This window comes from Halichoeres trimaculatus, unplaced genomic scaffold, assembly GCF_033239565.1.
Source record: "Halichoeres trimaculatus isolate MK-OKI-2021-1 unplaced genomic scaffold, fHalTri1.1 fHalTri1_scaffold_17, whole genome shotgun sequence".
Taxonomy (NCBI): domain Eukaryota; kingdom Metazoa; phylum Chordata; class Actinopteri; order Labriformes; family Labridae; genus Halichoeres; species Halichoeres trimaculatus.
This window is the reverse complement of record NW_027437195.1, coordinates 31,583,717-31,598,331: the sequence shown is the minus strand read 5'-3', so window position 1 is coordinate 31,598,331 and position 14,615 is coordinate 31,583,717. Positions and strand designations below refer to the sequence as shown.

The 14,615-nt window shown below is 47.9% G+C and overlaps 2 protein-coding genes across 3 annotated transcripts in view; one reads left to right on the top strand and one right to left on the bottom strand.

The window, feature by feature from the left end:
* The window catches only part of LOC141806565 (polypyrimidine tract-binding protein 1-like), a 189,733-nt gene extending 188,380 nt beyond the window's left edge, over positions 1-1,353 (top strand). The window contains exon 17 of the mRNA XM_074692155.1: positions 1,330-1,353. The gene's annotated coding sequence lies outside the window, so the exon portion shown is untranslated. The remainder of the gene's footprint in view (positions 1-1,329) is intronic.
* The window catches only part of sptb (spectrin, beta, erythrocytic), a 42,873-nt gene extending 37,081 nt beyond the window's left edge, over positions 1-5,792 (bottom strand). Inside the window, exon 1 of one of the 2 annotated variants that reach the window (XM_074692153.1) lies at positions 5,553-5,792. In XM_074692153.1, coding sequence (XP_074548254.1) covers positions 5,553-5,700 — 148 coding nt within the window. In that variant the 5' untranslated portion in view covers positions 5,701-5,792. Of the gene's footprint in view, positions 1-380; positions 1,260-5,552 lie in introns of those variants that run through there. The other variant, XM_074692152.1, reaches the window with a different exon arrangement.
* Between the last annotated feature and the right edge of the window lie 8,823 nt (positions 5,793-14,615).

Here is a 14,615-nt window from a genome sequence, read left to right as displayed (position 1 = left end):
AAATGTTTGACACTTTGCAGAAATAGAGCACATAGAAGTGCTCCGCGCTCTGAGCGGCGTTGGAGGGAAACCATCAGGAGCTTTTTAGGGTCTGAGGATAAATTATTCAGAGAGGAGTCAGTGAACAATTGGGGCAGAGCCACGGCTCCCTGGGAATAAATAAATTACTGCTCCTATAGGTGAAATAACAGCTGAGGAGGTGCTGAGAGGAGGTGCTGAGAGGAGGTGCTGGACGCCTCAGCTCCTCACAACAACAACAACAACAACTGCACACTGCTCCACCACACCTCAACACCTCAACACAACTAAGAGGAGGAGAGACACGCACACACACACACACACACACACACACACACACACACACACTCCTCCACCCGTACCTTGCAGCTGCCTGAAGCGCCCGTCCAGGATGGAGTTGAAGCAGATGTTGGAGGTGCTGTAGCTCAGCCAGCGCGCTCTCCTCATACTCTTAGCCGAGGAGGAGGAGGAGGAGGAGGGCAGGGCGGGGGGAGGCTGGGGGTGAGAGGTCCTCTGACGTCTGGGGGTGCAGGAGGAGGACGAGGAGGAGGATGAGGAGAAAGGAGAGAGTCCCAGGGGCGCCCCGCTGAGCGGGAGGTGCAGCAGGGTGCCGTTCCTCTCGGGGAGGTGCTCTGGCTCCTGCTGCCTCCCTCCGCTGCTGGAGCCCCTTGTGCTCCTCCTGGTCTCGGGTTTCTGGGCCCTGTGGACCGGCGGGGTGCTCCTGCTCCGGCTGCTGCTCATGCCGACCCGAGCAGGGGGGTCCCGCTCCGCGTTGGTCCGGCTGGGGGTCTCCTTGGGGGCCCCGCTGCTGCTCCTGGTGGCCTCCCTGCTGCTGGCCTTCAGGCTGATCTTGACCTCCCTGAGCCGGGGTTGGCTGATGGGGGCGGCGCGCAGCAGGCACGGGCTGCTCATCTTCACCCCCCAAAACGACTACGACCGCGAGACGAGCACGGCCAGGACCCGGCAGAGGAGCTGGCACTCCACGTCTGCTCCTCTCTGTCTCCTGGCTCTCTGTCCTCCTTTCCAGATCCCTCCCGTGCTCACTTCCTCCTCCCTCCCTCCTCCCTCCTTCCTCTGCTCACTCTCTCCTCGCCAGCGGTGCCGTGATGATGCTCTGCCTCCTCTCCCTCAGCTCAGAGCTCTGTGTGGCCCCATCATGCATACAATATGTCTCAACACGTCCACGTGCTCCCATTGCTCCTCCTCCCTCTGCCGGGCACGCCCACACAGCCGTGACATCACTGGAGGAGAGCGCTCTGCGATGATGTGTTTCCTGTGCCACGGCTGGGACACACAGCTCCTCCTCTCTCCTCCTCCTCCTCCTCCTCCTCCCTCTGTGAGGAGCTGTGTGAGCTGCAGAGGAAGCCGACTGAACGTTTCTGACTCCACCGGCTGTAAATCAGCAGCAGAGTCTTTCAGAGCCTCTCCTCCTCCTCCTCCCCTCTCTCCTCTTCCTCCTCTCCTCCTCTGACAGGAAACACTGATTGCATTACAGCAGCATCAGTGCAGCGGGACTCTAGCGCAGCATCACAAACGCCCACACACAGGCCTCCATCACTTAAAGAGACAGGGAGACGCAGCAGCTGAGGAGGGGAGAGCAGCGCCCGGTAAACGGTCCAAACACGGCCTCAGATCTTCGTCCTCCCAGACGGACGGATGGAGAGATGGATCCTGATCCACTGAGCCGTTCATCGATTCAGCCCCGTCCCCTGCTCTCAGCCTGAGGCTCACAGAAACATGCAGGAGACTCTCAGAGAGAAAGTTTGTTTGTTTACTAACTTCAGCTGCAGGCGCTAACACACACACACACAGGACTGAGCTGTGTGTGTGTGTGTGTTTCAGAGAGGAGTGTATAACCATTGATAGATTTAAGTACAGAGCCAGATCTATAATAAAGGATGAAAAAGTGGAGTGGACTCTCCATGAACTGCAGGTTTTTATATTTGGCTTCATTTCAGCCCCAAAGATCATCACCTGATGGATGCAGGGATTTTTTTTTCCAAGCAGCAACCTCCAGTCTAAAAAAACATGACAAAACTAAGAGCTGTTTCTCCAGTGTCGGCTTGAGGCCGGCTGCAAAAGTACAGGAAGTCACATCCACACCAAACCAAAAAAATAGTATTTACAGCCTGATGAATATTTGTCTAAAGGTCTTTGCACACTGAATCTTGTTTTAAAAAAAAAAACCTGACGCATGCTAAAACAGAAATTTGATCCCATGACATTTGAATAATTTTTGCAAACTCACATTCACATTACATTTCATTTTTTGCATTTTTTTTGCATCTGCCCAGCTCGTCTCCAGGGTACTTTGACCATTCAGAGACACCGTAGGCTACTTGCAACATAAACATTTTCACAGTTTTTGACAGATTTGTGTAATTTTGGGCTGTTTGAGTGATAATTGAAGACTTGTGTGTGTCTGTGTGTGTGTGTGCTCCCATACCTAATGCCTAATTGCTTGATCACTGATTAATGAGTCTATTTTTTTATACTGCAAATTTTTTTACAAGTAATACAAAAACAAATGCTTAGATTCTGTGTGCCATGTGTCATCGAGTGACTTTTTTAACTTTTCTTTTCAATAACAGACTCAGTGTGCAAACACCTTCACTCAGCAGTTTTGAAGATTTTAACATTGTGAGTTCGCCCAATCAGAAGCTGTGTTTCCTTTACACCTAAAACTGCGCAAAACGTAAACAACGCAATTAAAAAAATGGTAATGGAAACGCCTCATGTTCGTAAAACCTCTCAAATTTGATGGATAAAAAGTTTTTACGCTCTCATGAGGTGGTTTTTTCAGAAGTTTCTTTATTGAAGTTTCTCACAAAAGTGAAATGGAAACACTTTTTTCACAAAAACATCATGTTGTCATAACAACGCACCTCCCTCACCTCCTCATACGTGTCCACTGACACACAAACAGACCCTGTCAGGACGGCTGTGAGCGGGTCAGAGAGCAGCAGGAGGGAGGGGCGGAGGTGTGTGTGTGTGTGTGTGTGTGAGTGTGTGTGTGAGCTGGAGATGATGATCTTCATTCAGTGTTTTGTTCTTCCTGTTTTGAAAACACTAATGTTCAAGAATCGTCATCATGAGTGCAGCATCCAGACGGACGTTATGTTTTACTTTACTCAAGTTGTGCACAGTTTTGGTCGTAATGGAAACACCGGCAATGAGAAACTGTTCTTTATCGAAACTTCAGAAATATCGCTTTGATTTTGTGAAAAAATGTGATGGAAACGCAGCTAGAGGCACAGCTCACGTGACTGACGCCCTGTAGGTCTTAGTGTGGCCCCACTTCCAATATGGCCGCTCCAGCTGGTTTGCCTCAAAAATCAGAAACAGACGGTGACGTCAGGGAGACTGTGTACATTTATTACACAGTTGATGGTTTTTCCTTTAGCTTCCTCCAGCGACTCCAACACCTGCATCCCTCGGCCAGAGACCTGGGTTTAACGCTCCTCTGACTCAGCTCCAGCAGGGACGGCTCCAGCTCGCCTGTTAGCAGGAAAACTTTGTGCAGTTGATGAAATGAAGTGAAATTATCTGCAGGCTGCAGCGTTAAGGACCAAACCGATGCTGAGAAGCAAAACGCTGCAGTTCCTCTTGTGTCCACTTGAGGCCGGCTGAAGCAGAGGCTTTCAATCAGAGCAGGATTCATCCTGTTACAACCTGGGACTGAAACTGTTTCAGCTTTTGTCTCATTGTCATCATTAGTCGCTAGGCGCTGCCCTAGTAGCTGCCTGTTGCAGCAGCTCTCTCTTCTTTGTCCGTTTCTTGTAATTTTTTCATCTCGTTTTCGTCATCTTTGTATTTGGAGTGGATCATCACTTTGTTTGGATCACTAGTTGGTCACGGACACCAAACTTTTTGTGTCTTCAGTGATATTTTTACTACTTTTCTCCTGTGTTTGTCTGGAGATCCTACATGTAACCATGGCTGCATTGTTTACATGTGAAATCAGCTGTTAGCAGCCTGTAGCATGTAATGCTAACTAGTGTAAAGCCGGATGTTTCCCACAAGGTGAGGAGAAGGAGGTGAGGACGACGTGCTGGTTCTCAGGTGTGAGCTAAGAAGTGACGACATGGACCTGTCCTTCCATCCATCGTTATTGGGAACGTAAGATCTATCTCCAATAAGATGGACGAGCTAGCTGTGCTAACCCAGCAACAGAGGGAATACCAGAGGGCAGAGTAGCATCATGCTATTCACAGACATGGCTAACAGAGCTAACAGCAGACACCAAGGCCACATGTGAAGAGCTTCACCTGCTGTGAGCAGACAGGATCCAGGAGACAGAGACTGAACAGACTGCTGAAGAAGCTCAGTCCTGGACCCTGTGGAGGTGGAGACTGGCTGACTGGACAATGATGGACAAGCTGTCAGCATCTATTTTCTTATGGAGCTTTTTACACTTTCTATACACTTTCTGACTTTGGTTTTCTTAAATGCTGCTGTGACTCCTGAATTTCCCCTCAGGGATAAATAAAGTATTTTCTATTCTATTGGATGGAGTTAAACTTCTAATCCATGGTTAAAGCATAAATGGAGGAGCTGTGTATAAATGTGTGATCAGACTTACAGATGGTTAAAGTGACTGATGGACTCTTCGCTCCTATTTTTAAGAAGGCTAAAAGCTCAGGTGATCTCTTTGTGAGTGACTATCTTCACCCTGTTTTTGGCTGATTCAACGTTTCAAACACAGGAACCAACACACAGGGCTTGGACCCCCTTCAGAGCCAAACTTAGTCCTCAGGTTTTTGGGTTTATCTGTGGTTTTTAAAAACATGAATCTTCAGACTTGTCCTGCGGGGGAATCTGGATCCAAAGTTTCCAGGTTTTTACCTTTTGAGTATCGATCGTGCTGTTTGGTCCCTCAGGCTTCATCTCCTCACAACGCTCTCCAACAAACCCTCCCTCTCCCCCAGAGAGCCTCCTCCAGGGACCTGGATCCATGTCGAACCACCTTGTGGCTGACCTCTCCTGTGTCTGCAGCTCTACAGAAATAAACACGCCCTGACCCTTCGCCCCCGCTTTCCCTCCCAAACACGGCTATTTACAGCCAGGCAGCAGCCGCCCCACAGGTGGGTCAGCGCCGGCTCAGCCAGGAATGGCAGAGATGTGAGCGAGCGGAGGACGGGCAGGGCAGCTGTCCAGAGCGGTCAGAGCGCAGACATCCTGGGAATGTGCAAGTGATCCCAACGGGAGGAGAGGAGAGGAGGAGGAGGAGGAGGAGGAGAGGAGGAGCGTCAGGGCTCAGCTGCTGCGAGTGTGTGACGCCAGGAAACACACACACACACACACACACACAGGGTGACACCTGCAGAGCTGTGTGTGGAGCTCTGTGGTGAAATAAGGGATCACCTGCAGCGTCCTGTGTTCCTGCAAAGACTGAAGCCTGTGAAGGTCAGAGTCCAACAGGAGCTCTTTAAGCTTCACGCTTTAAAAAGACAGTCATCTCAGACATCTGTCACACACACACACACACACACACCCCGCAGAGGACACGGCCTGCTTGTCATGCACACACTCACCTGCGAGGGCCTTGATGCGCGAGCGCTCAAAGAGCCGCGCCGAGCTGTTGTCGTTGTCGAGCTCCTCGTCGGACAGCTCGAAGCGCGTGTTGATGTGGCTGTACTGCTGCGTGATCTCCGCGTTGTCAAAGTCCGTGGTGGAAGTCATGGCGGTAGCCAGCGTGGCGGGCGGGTGGGGGGACGGCAGCAGGCGTCCTCAGGTGGTCCGGGGGTGTAGGGGGAGGGGGGGGGTGAACTTGAATACTGACGGTGTCTGAAACAGAGAGAGGAGGAGTTAGTTTGACTGATGGAGGTGATGAAGAGAGGATCAGAAGGGTCCGAGGCCGCGTTGATGACCAGACATCAGTCACACCTACAGGATGCCCACCTGTCAATCAATCAGCCATGCCCTTATATGGGCAAAACTGTAGTTTAATAACATCATACTACCAAGTTATAACAACTTCTCCGTTCAGAGTGAGCTGAGAGAGAAATGATCCACTCAGACTGACATCTTGCTGTTTTTGCATGCAGCCTCTAGTGGACACTCCAGGAACTGCAGCTTTTAGTGCTTCCAGATTAACTTCATATCTAAAGATCAGAGGATGATGCTGTGGTTAAACCAGTGTATAAACACTGGACCAGATGTGTGGATGTGAACCAAAGACTGTAAAAAAAAAAAATGGATGTCATACTGTTCAACTTGAAGTGAGGTCTCCACAAAAACTGCTCCCCCTGGTGGCTGGCTGCAGTATAGGTTTAAAAATCCATCTCCCAGTCATTCCAGATGGGCTGTGGTCAAACTTTAAAAAATTAATACACCTGGTAGAAATGTTTCTCACGTCTGATTGTTGTGGTGATTTGGAGATATCATTTGGCTGTCTTGTATCCAAGTCCTCTTTTTTCTGAAAAGTTTTGTTTTCATTAGTTATACGAGGTTAAAAATGAGGCTTTAGGTCACGTTTAACGATGACTGACAGCTGACGTTCTCGTGTATTTTTTCAGGGATTGTAAAATATGTCTGGAGGTAGAGTCAGGAAGTGATTAGACTCTTGAAAGAAAAAAATAATTATTATTTTTGTCACCCAGCCCCACTCAGATTCTCCCAGAATCCCTCACAGTCTCTACTGCGCAGACTCTGGCTGCGACTGTGACGGGGGAGTTTTGGTTTCAAAACCGTACAAAGATAAAAGGAGGAGCCACGCTGTCCACTCTATATACAGGCCATGGTGTTAACCTGCAGGGAGGCCTGAAGGCTGCTGGAGCTAGCTCTGCTAGTGTTAGCCCTGTTTCCACCAAGCGGTTCAGCTCGCGTCATCTCATGCGCATTTTGCGGCGTTTACTTTGACTAAAACCAGGACAGGTCACCAAATCATCATTTCCTGGTTCCCTTCTGTTGGGGTGTCAGACTAAACTAATCCAACTCCAGTAGGTGGAGCTAGAAACTCTGCAGTCTGCTGATTGGCTGAAAGAATGGTCACTTCCTGTGTGACAGCAGCTGCTGTATTTCTCCTGGTGGCTCACAGACTTCTCTGAAACAAAGCTTGATTGTTCTTTGTCACAAAAAGTCACATGACGATCACAGAGAGGATGAAATGCTGGATGTCTTCATCGTTGATCTTTGTTTACTGTTGTTGGATTTATTAGTGGGGTACACTGTGTTGCCCTGCTATGGCGTCATGCTAACATGTAGCTATCAGCATCCAGTTTACCCTGTGGAAACACAAACCGGACCAAACTGTACTGATCCAATCCGGACGACTTGGAGGGAATGGAGCTAAAGTAGAAACAGTATTTTCAGAAGCTGCGGTGAAGATTAATCTAAAATATTTTTGATAATCAGGGATTATGTTACTTGGGCTCTACCCACTCTGTCCACAGGGGTCACCAGAGTCTCCACCAGCTCCACGTCGCTCACAGCAGCTTTAGTCTCCAAACCATCAGAGAGTTTGTAGAAAAGTGTTTGATAAAGTCTAAATGAGCTGAACTCCAGGTTCAGGTTTGTGGATGATGTGTTTCCACGTCTGGACGGTCACAGCGCTAACGTTGGCCCCGTGCTCTGGCTCCCTCATAATCTCCATTTTGTGCATGTCTCTCTGCTCAACTGTCGCCCTGCAGAGCGTCTGAGCGTCTGTCCTTTGTGTGGAATGGCGGGCTGAAGGGGAGCGCTCAGATAGCTCTATCTGCACGCAGCATAGCTCTCTTATCACAGCTCGCAGGGGGAGGGGAACCCCTCTGAACACTACGGTGACGGCAAACCACCAACTGCTGAATGAAGCGGCTCACGCAGTTTGAACTCTGAGTTTGTGAGTTTTCTGTCTGTGACTGTGAGAGGAGGAGGATCAGCTCGAGTTGATGCTGGAGCACAGAGAAGAGGGAGAAAGGCCGAGACGGAGCCTGAGTGAACATGAAAACAGCTGAATGTCTCATTACAGGGGTTAAAGAGATGAAACGGATCAGTATTTACGTTAATGATCACTCTCTGAGTTCACAGACTCTTTTGGTTAAAATGTGAAACTCTCAGAGTCACATCCCTGTATCTGATCCTGATCCTGATCCTGATCCTGATCCTGATCCTGATCCTGTGTCTGATCCTGATCCTGATCCTGTGGTAGGCTGGTGGTAGGATCCTGAGTGATGCTGAATGGAGGCGCCTGCAGCAGGTCTCCCTCCACCTCCTCCTCAGTATCAGGCCTCTGCAGACAGCTGATATCAGCCTGAGGAGGCTCCACCCACAGACGGGAATCCCCTTATCACCTCACACATGACCTGGACGGCTCTGCAGCCTCTTCACACTCTGTACAAACTCCTCACACACGGTTCAAACCCACAAACTGTCAGCTGAGAGCCTGACGCTGACAGCTGACAAACAGTCGGCGGTAAACGAAGCGTGCAGAGACTCTGACGCTGACCTCGGTTTAACAAACGCCGACCTCCTGGATCCCACAGACAGTCCTCTGACACTTCAGTCCACTCCCTGCCACTAACACTTCTCTCCTGGTGTCCTTGATCCAGATCCAGGACTCTGACACACCTGCTCAGTCACACCTGCCGGCTCACAGCAGGGCGCCTCGTCAGCTACAGGCTCCTGTGGTGCAGAGTTAACGACCTCGAGGATAACACGGTGTCGTTTACAGCAGGAAGTGAGGCTGAAGCAGGAGATTAATCTTTGATCTGACTCATTAAACTGAAGAGAAATGATGAAAACGACAATTTTTCCAGCTCTCCTTTTCATATCGTCCGAACAGCTCCATGAGGCTCTAACCAGGCCGAGCTCTGAGCGCGCTCACTGAGACCAAGCTGCTTCTCTCATATCACACTGAATCTAAAACAAACAGCAGGATAAGGTGTAAATAAATAATTTATTATCAAATCAAAGCCTAATTCACACCTGGCTGCGTCACAACTTAAAGCTCCTGTCAGGGATGTTTGGTTTGTGTCGCTTCTGGCGCCCCCTGTGGACAAAGTCTGTGCTGATTTTGTCCTGTGCATCAGGAATTTCTCAACAAAAAAATCTGTCCTTAGTGTATTCATGTTGGTTTGACTTGGTCTGACACCGCCCCCCCACCAGAGTTTGCTTTAGTATCCAGGCTCCTCGTTAACGGTCTTATCAGCTTCATTTGCTCATTAAGAGATATAAAAGGTAGAGTCTGCCGCTAAATTGGTCCTTACTTGTTATTTTAAAGCTTATTAAGTCTGTGACTTTTTTTAGAGTCTGCAGGATTTTCCCCTAACAATGAAATATCAACTTAATCCTGCCTAATCCTCTCTTCTCAGCTTCTCTACATGTGTGTCAGTGTCTGTGTCGGCCTCAGCCCCCTCCTCTGCCTGGGTGTTGATGTTTTGGTTGTTTTGGGATGTCTCTGGGTGGAGAGTAGTTGTTGTTACCTCAGCTGATCACAGCATGTCGAGTGTGCAGGTGACTTTGCGTGTTGATTAGCGAGTGGAAGAAGCTAATCAGAGCAGCTAGCATAGTGGACGTAGCACGGAGGAAGAAAAACAACCAAGGTCAAAAGGAAACTCCAAACAGATAAAACTTTTTCCTAAGCGAGGGTGACGCTTGGCTCCACTTTCACTCAAAGAGCGATGTGAGTTAGCTTTCTGCTAACGAGGTATGTGTCAAATACCTGTGATTAGCTTGTGCTAACATGACAAGTCAGGCGTACAGCTCGAGTCTCTCCCACGTAGAAACGTGATGCTACATGATGCTACATGATGCTACAGGTGGCTGCTGGGATAGAGGGTGTGTTCACGTAGTTACAGTCGGAGGCTGTGGGTGTGTGCTGCAGCTGGCACTGAGCCAAGGAGGAGGAGCCAGTTTGGATGCTGTGTTTACTTGCAGGTAACTAAAACTCCTGCAGATGCTACCTTTAACAAAACTTCTGTCCGTTTCATCCACAGAGAAAAACTCCTCACAGGAGCTTTAAGGCTCAACATGTTTGATGCCGTACTCGTAGAAGAACCACCACAGACTCTTCAACACTGTGAGGCTTTCAGGATTTTAATCTGACGCTGTAGCAAGGTCTCTGTAGGGTATCAGCTGATGCTTTGAGAAACTGTATCTCACAGCTGATGCACTAACTTTAACTTCAAGTTGAAAACTAAATGTCAGACAAATCCACTCAGCATCCTCAGAGCCGAGCAATAACACAGACATCACAAGATCTTTAAGCTAAATGTCACTTCAGTGCATAAGGCCACGCAACACACACTGACTGCTAAACACACACACACAAACACAAAAACACACATATAGAGCTCTGTGGATGTGCACATGGACGTAGAGCTGGAGGTTCGATGTCACATCTGCATCCTCCAGGGAGGAAAAGCGTAGGGATGGTAAAAAAGTCGATTCATGTTAGCATCAGGATTTTTCTTTTAGGGTTTCTAAATCTGGATATTTTTGAACAAAAATTGTTTTTCCTAAATCTAAATTCTTCAGTCTTTGTTTCTAAGCTGGGCTGGAAAAAAGTTACTGCTTGTCTCTAGCAGAGGATGACGTGTTTTTCTCTGACTCACATGATGTGAATTTTTGGGGAAAACCATGATCCTGATATGGTCTGTAAACATCGTCTTCATCATCATTTAACTTTTTCACATGGTCCGGTGCAAAAATAAAACAAACTGATGATGCAAAAATTGGAAATATCGTATAAGAATCGAATCAGAGGAACGGCGTATTTGCAGACAGAGGTCTGGGGCACAGTGATCCAGATCAGAGATGAGGAGCTGATGCTGAATTCACCCTGAATGATGATTTTTCTGGACATCAACATTTGGAGTAATCAGAACTTTGCGCCCTGATCCAAACGCCTCCTGTCCTGGTTCTGGTCCCGTGATGAGTTTGACCATTTTGGGGCATTTCACGCTGAGCTGACACGAAGCCGCTGCAGACGGCGTGTTTCATTCGCTATGACTGGATTCTGCTGATAAACACATTAAGTCATGCTTTAACACTTCCTGTCAGCTCTCCTCTCTGCACATGCTCAGTGAACACACATCAGGCTGTGCAGTGTGTTCTGGGTAATGCCCCTAACGTTGGATAAGATGGATAATTAAAACGATGCCTGGGGTGGTTAAGGCGCTGCAGGCTGAGGATGCTGATCCACAGTTTCTCTGCAGTAAAAAGATAAAATGTGTGAATGAGATTTTCCTCCTGAGGCCTGCTGAGGAGGAGCAACACCAAACCTCCTTATTTCTGAGGTGTGAAACAGCTTTTTCTTCTGTTTGTGACTTTTTAATTAAGTGCATCCTTTTCTCTCTTTTTGCTGCTCCTGCAAAAAGTGTGAACACGCAGGAACAATATGAGCATCGGCCCAGCAGCTGCAGCTGAGTAATCACCCTGTGAGCACGCTCCCAGCTGTAAGTAACTCCTGCTGGACGCTCTCTGAGGAGCACAAACACATTAGCTGCTGGCTATAGGAGCACATTACTCTGAGTCCACGGAGAGGAGGAAATAAGAGCTGGGTGTGTGTGTGTGTGTGTGTGTGTGTGTGTGTGTGTGTGTGTGTGTGTGTGTGTGAAACTGTAGCAGCAGCAACTGGACTGAGCAGAGCAAAGCCTGAGGTCCAGGAGAGTAAATCTGTGCCATGAAGTGGATCAATGAGGAGGAGGAGGAGGGTTACTGGACTGAGGGACCACCAGGGTCTGCAGAGTCTCCTCAAACTGCAGGAACCAGGAGGAACCAGAGTTAAGCGGTTCATCGATCCTGTTCCCGTCTTGTGAGGAAAAACTCCTGTTGGGGTCGAAACTGTTTGGACTGAAGCAGCAGCAGCAGCAGCAGCGGCTCGGTGCTGTGAGGGGTTATAAGGAATCGATAGTAAACTATTCCTGGAGAGTGTTTACACTGAAGGCCCCGCGGTCCAGACCAGGACACACACACGTCTCCTTTTAAGGGGAACGAGCGGGAACGTCTGAGAATATTTCATGTCTTTGTGACGGGATAAACATCCCAGACCTGCTCGGTGAGGGAAACACGCCGTGATGGAAAGTTCTGGAGCTGTGTTAGCACCAGGGATGGAGTCTGACCCGCTCTGAGCAGGTACAGGGACACGACCTCCACGGCTCCAGGGGCGGAGCTACAATTAGGCAAACATAGGCAGTTGCCTGGGGCCCCAAGATTCCCAGGGGCCCCCTGAGCATCTCTTAAAAACTGATTTATGAAGTTCTCTTCAATTGAAAGCATTTCTTTTTTCTAAATCTTCTTCACATGCTTCAAAATCCATCAAAGTCTTAATCTGTAATGATGGTTTTGGGTCCTCCCCCTCCCTTCTTATTCAATGGGCTATTCCATGTTACAACACATCTGAACATTTGATTCAGGAAGAAAGTGGTAAAAACACTTTTTACCATTTTTTTCTTATTTTCAACCAAGTGTGAAATAAAACCAATGTTGCTCTGAGATCTGAGATAAACATATCAGACTTTTAGGATTTTAAGGACTTTATCTAGCCCAGGAAACAGGATCATTTTCTCTAAATCAAACTTTTGGAGTTGGTGATAAACATTATTTTATAAAATCTCTTTTTTGGAAACATAACTCACTGGACAGGGGGTCAAATAAAAATACATTCACTTTAAAATAATAGTACCAAAAAGTATGCTAACTGTAAATATCACCTCTTTCAGTAGATTGTTTTCCAGTTTGATGTTGTGCTTGATATTTACATATTTTTTCTTTACTAAATTATTTTTTCCAATATTTACCTATTGTAATGTTTTTCACTTCATCCTTTCTTGTTTGTTCCTGTTACTCTGTAAATTCCCCACTGTGGGACAAATAAGCTTCAATGGACCATAAAAGATTTCAAATCCAGGACAAAGTGGACTAAATGATGGATTCACTTTTTTCTAAATCAAACTAAAGTACAGAACTTGAGGAAATGCATTTAGTTGTGTTAAGTTAGCATGTACAAGATTAGCACTGTCTCATGCCTTGATTCTGGGAAAGAGACAGTGAACCCAGGGAAGGCCAGTCTAGCTCTGAGGAAGAGGAGTTACAAGGACATGGAGGGCCCCATGGACTGGGTTTGCCTTGGGCCCCCAAACCACTAACTACGCCCCTGCACGGCTCAGAGGTTAAAAATACGGTCTGAAGGTTAAAGCTTGGAGGTCGAGCATGGATCTACAAACACACTCTGAGCTCAGAGGATTGGACAGACTGAACCCACAGAAACACTTCACACTCACACAAACTGTTTCCATAAACAGATCCAGACTGATGGAGCTCAGAGACGCAGAGAGAAACAGAAACATTATCAAACACTGAGTTATTAAACTTGTTTAGAGGTCATTTCCAAAGTAACTTTTCACTTCCTGCTGAAAAGTTTGGACACATTTATCTCAAACTGTTCAACATTCACAATAATCCACCACCAAAGACTCAACTTTCACCTCATTCCAGCTGCTTTTCCTCACTTTGCAGAAATCTTGAAGGAACGCTTTTGCCTACGTGCGTCCATGCGCAGTGACGTCACAGTGGAGCGTTCTAAACGCGCCCAATTTACAGCGAACAGATCAACTGATAAAAAACAGAAACTCAGAAACGTGAAGCTCAATAAAAACTGCAAAATGAGCTAACTGTTTGTTAATTTCACTCAGTTTAAAACTTTACTAAAAAGACAAACTTTTTTTATTAGTTTGTTAGTTTTGAGCTCTCACAGCAGCAGGTGGTTTGGATAAAAGCTTTAATCAAACTAATGACAGTCTCTGTAGACGGAGCAGCGTTCACTCACAGCTGATTTTAACTCATTAACTAGTCTCTAACCCTGGTCTAACCCTGGTCTAACCTGGCAGAGGACGCCCCCCCTCACAGTCCCACTCACTTGTCGGAGCTCTCCGGTCTCTCGGAGCTGGTCTTGAAGTGTCTCCCGTCCTCTGACGGTCTTACAGTCCCATTGGAGCAGCGGGGTCCGGGTCAGTGCGCACGTCGGGCTCCGCAGCCTGAGGAGGACTCGGGTCCGAGGGAAAGGGGGCAGCAGGATCCGCGCTCCAGGCTCATTCCCCACAGCCAGAGCTGACCCACCCTGCGGTTAAAAATAACGGGGGCGCATCCAGTTCATGGTGTGAGCAGGGAGCGGTATTCCAGGCATGAGCTGCAGGCTCGAAAAGGCGCTTCTGATCTCTGAACACCCCCCCTCCACTTCAGACCTCCATACCCCGCCCAGACCAGACCAGACCCGGCTCTAATCTCACACACAACACCCTCCACCCACCCACTGACACTCAGAGTCACCTCCACGGGTCCTGCGTGTCCGGCTGCTCGGAGGGACCAGAGATCTTCATGATCAGAGGATGAGCAACACCTGTCAGGAAACCAGGAACAAAACTCATCCAGTACAGTCATACAGGAACTACAGTAACTACAGAAAGTACAGGAACTACAGTAACTACGGTAGTTCTGTGTAGTTTTTTTCTGGTCTTACCTTAAAAGTCGGTTCACTTCAGAGTTTTTTCGGGACATTTTTTCTAGTTTGTTTCTAAAAGCTTATTCTGGTTGACCCCACCATCCTCACTTCTGCTGTTTGTTGTTTTTATTTAATGTTTGTTCAAGGTTTTTATACTTGTGATGTCAGATGACCTTCA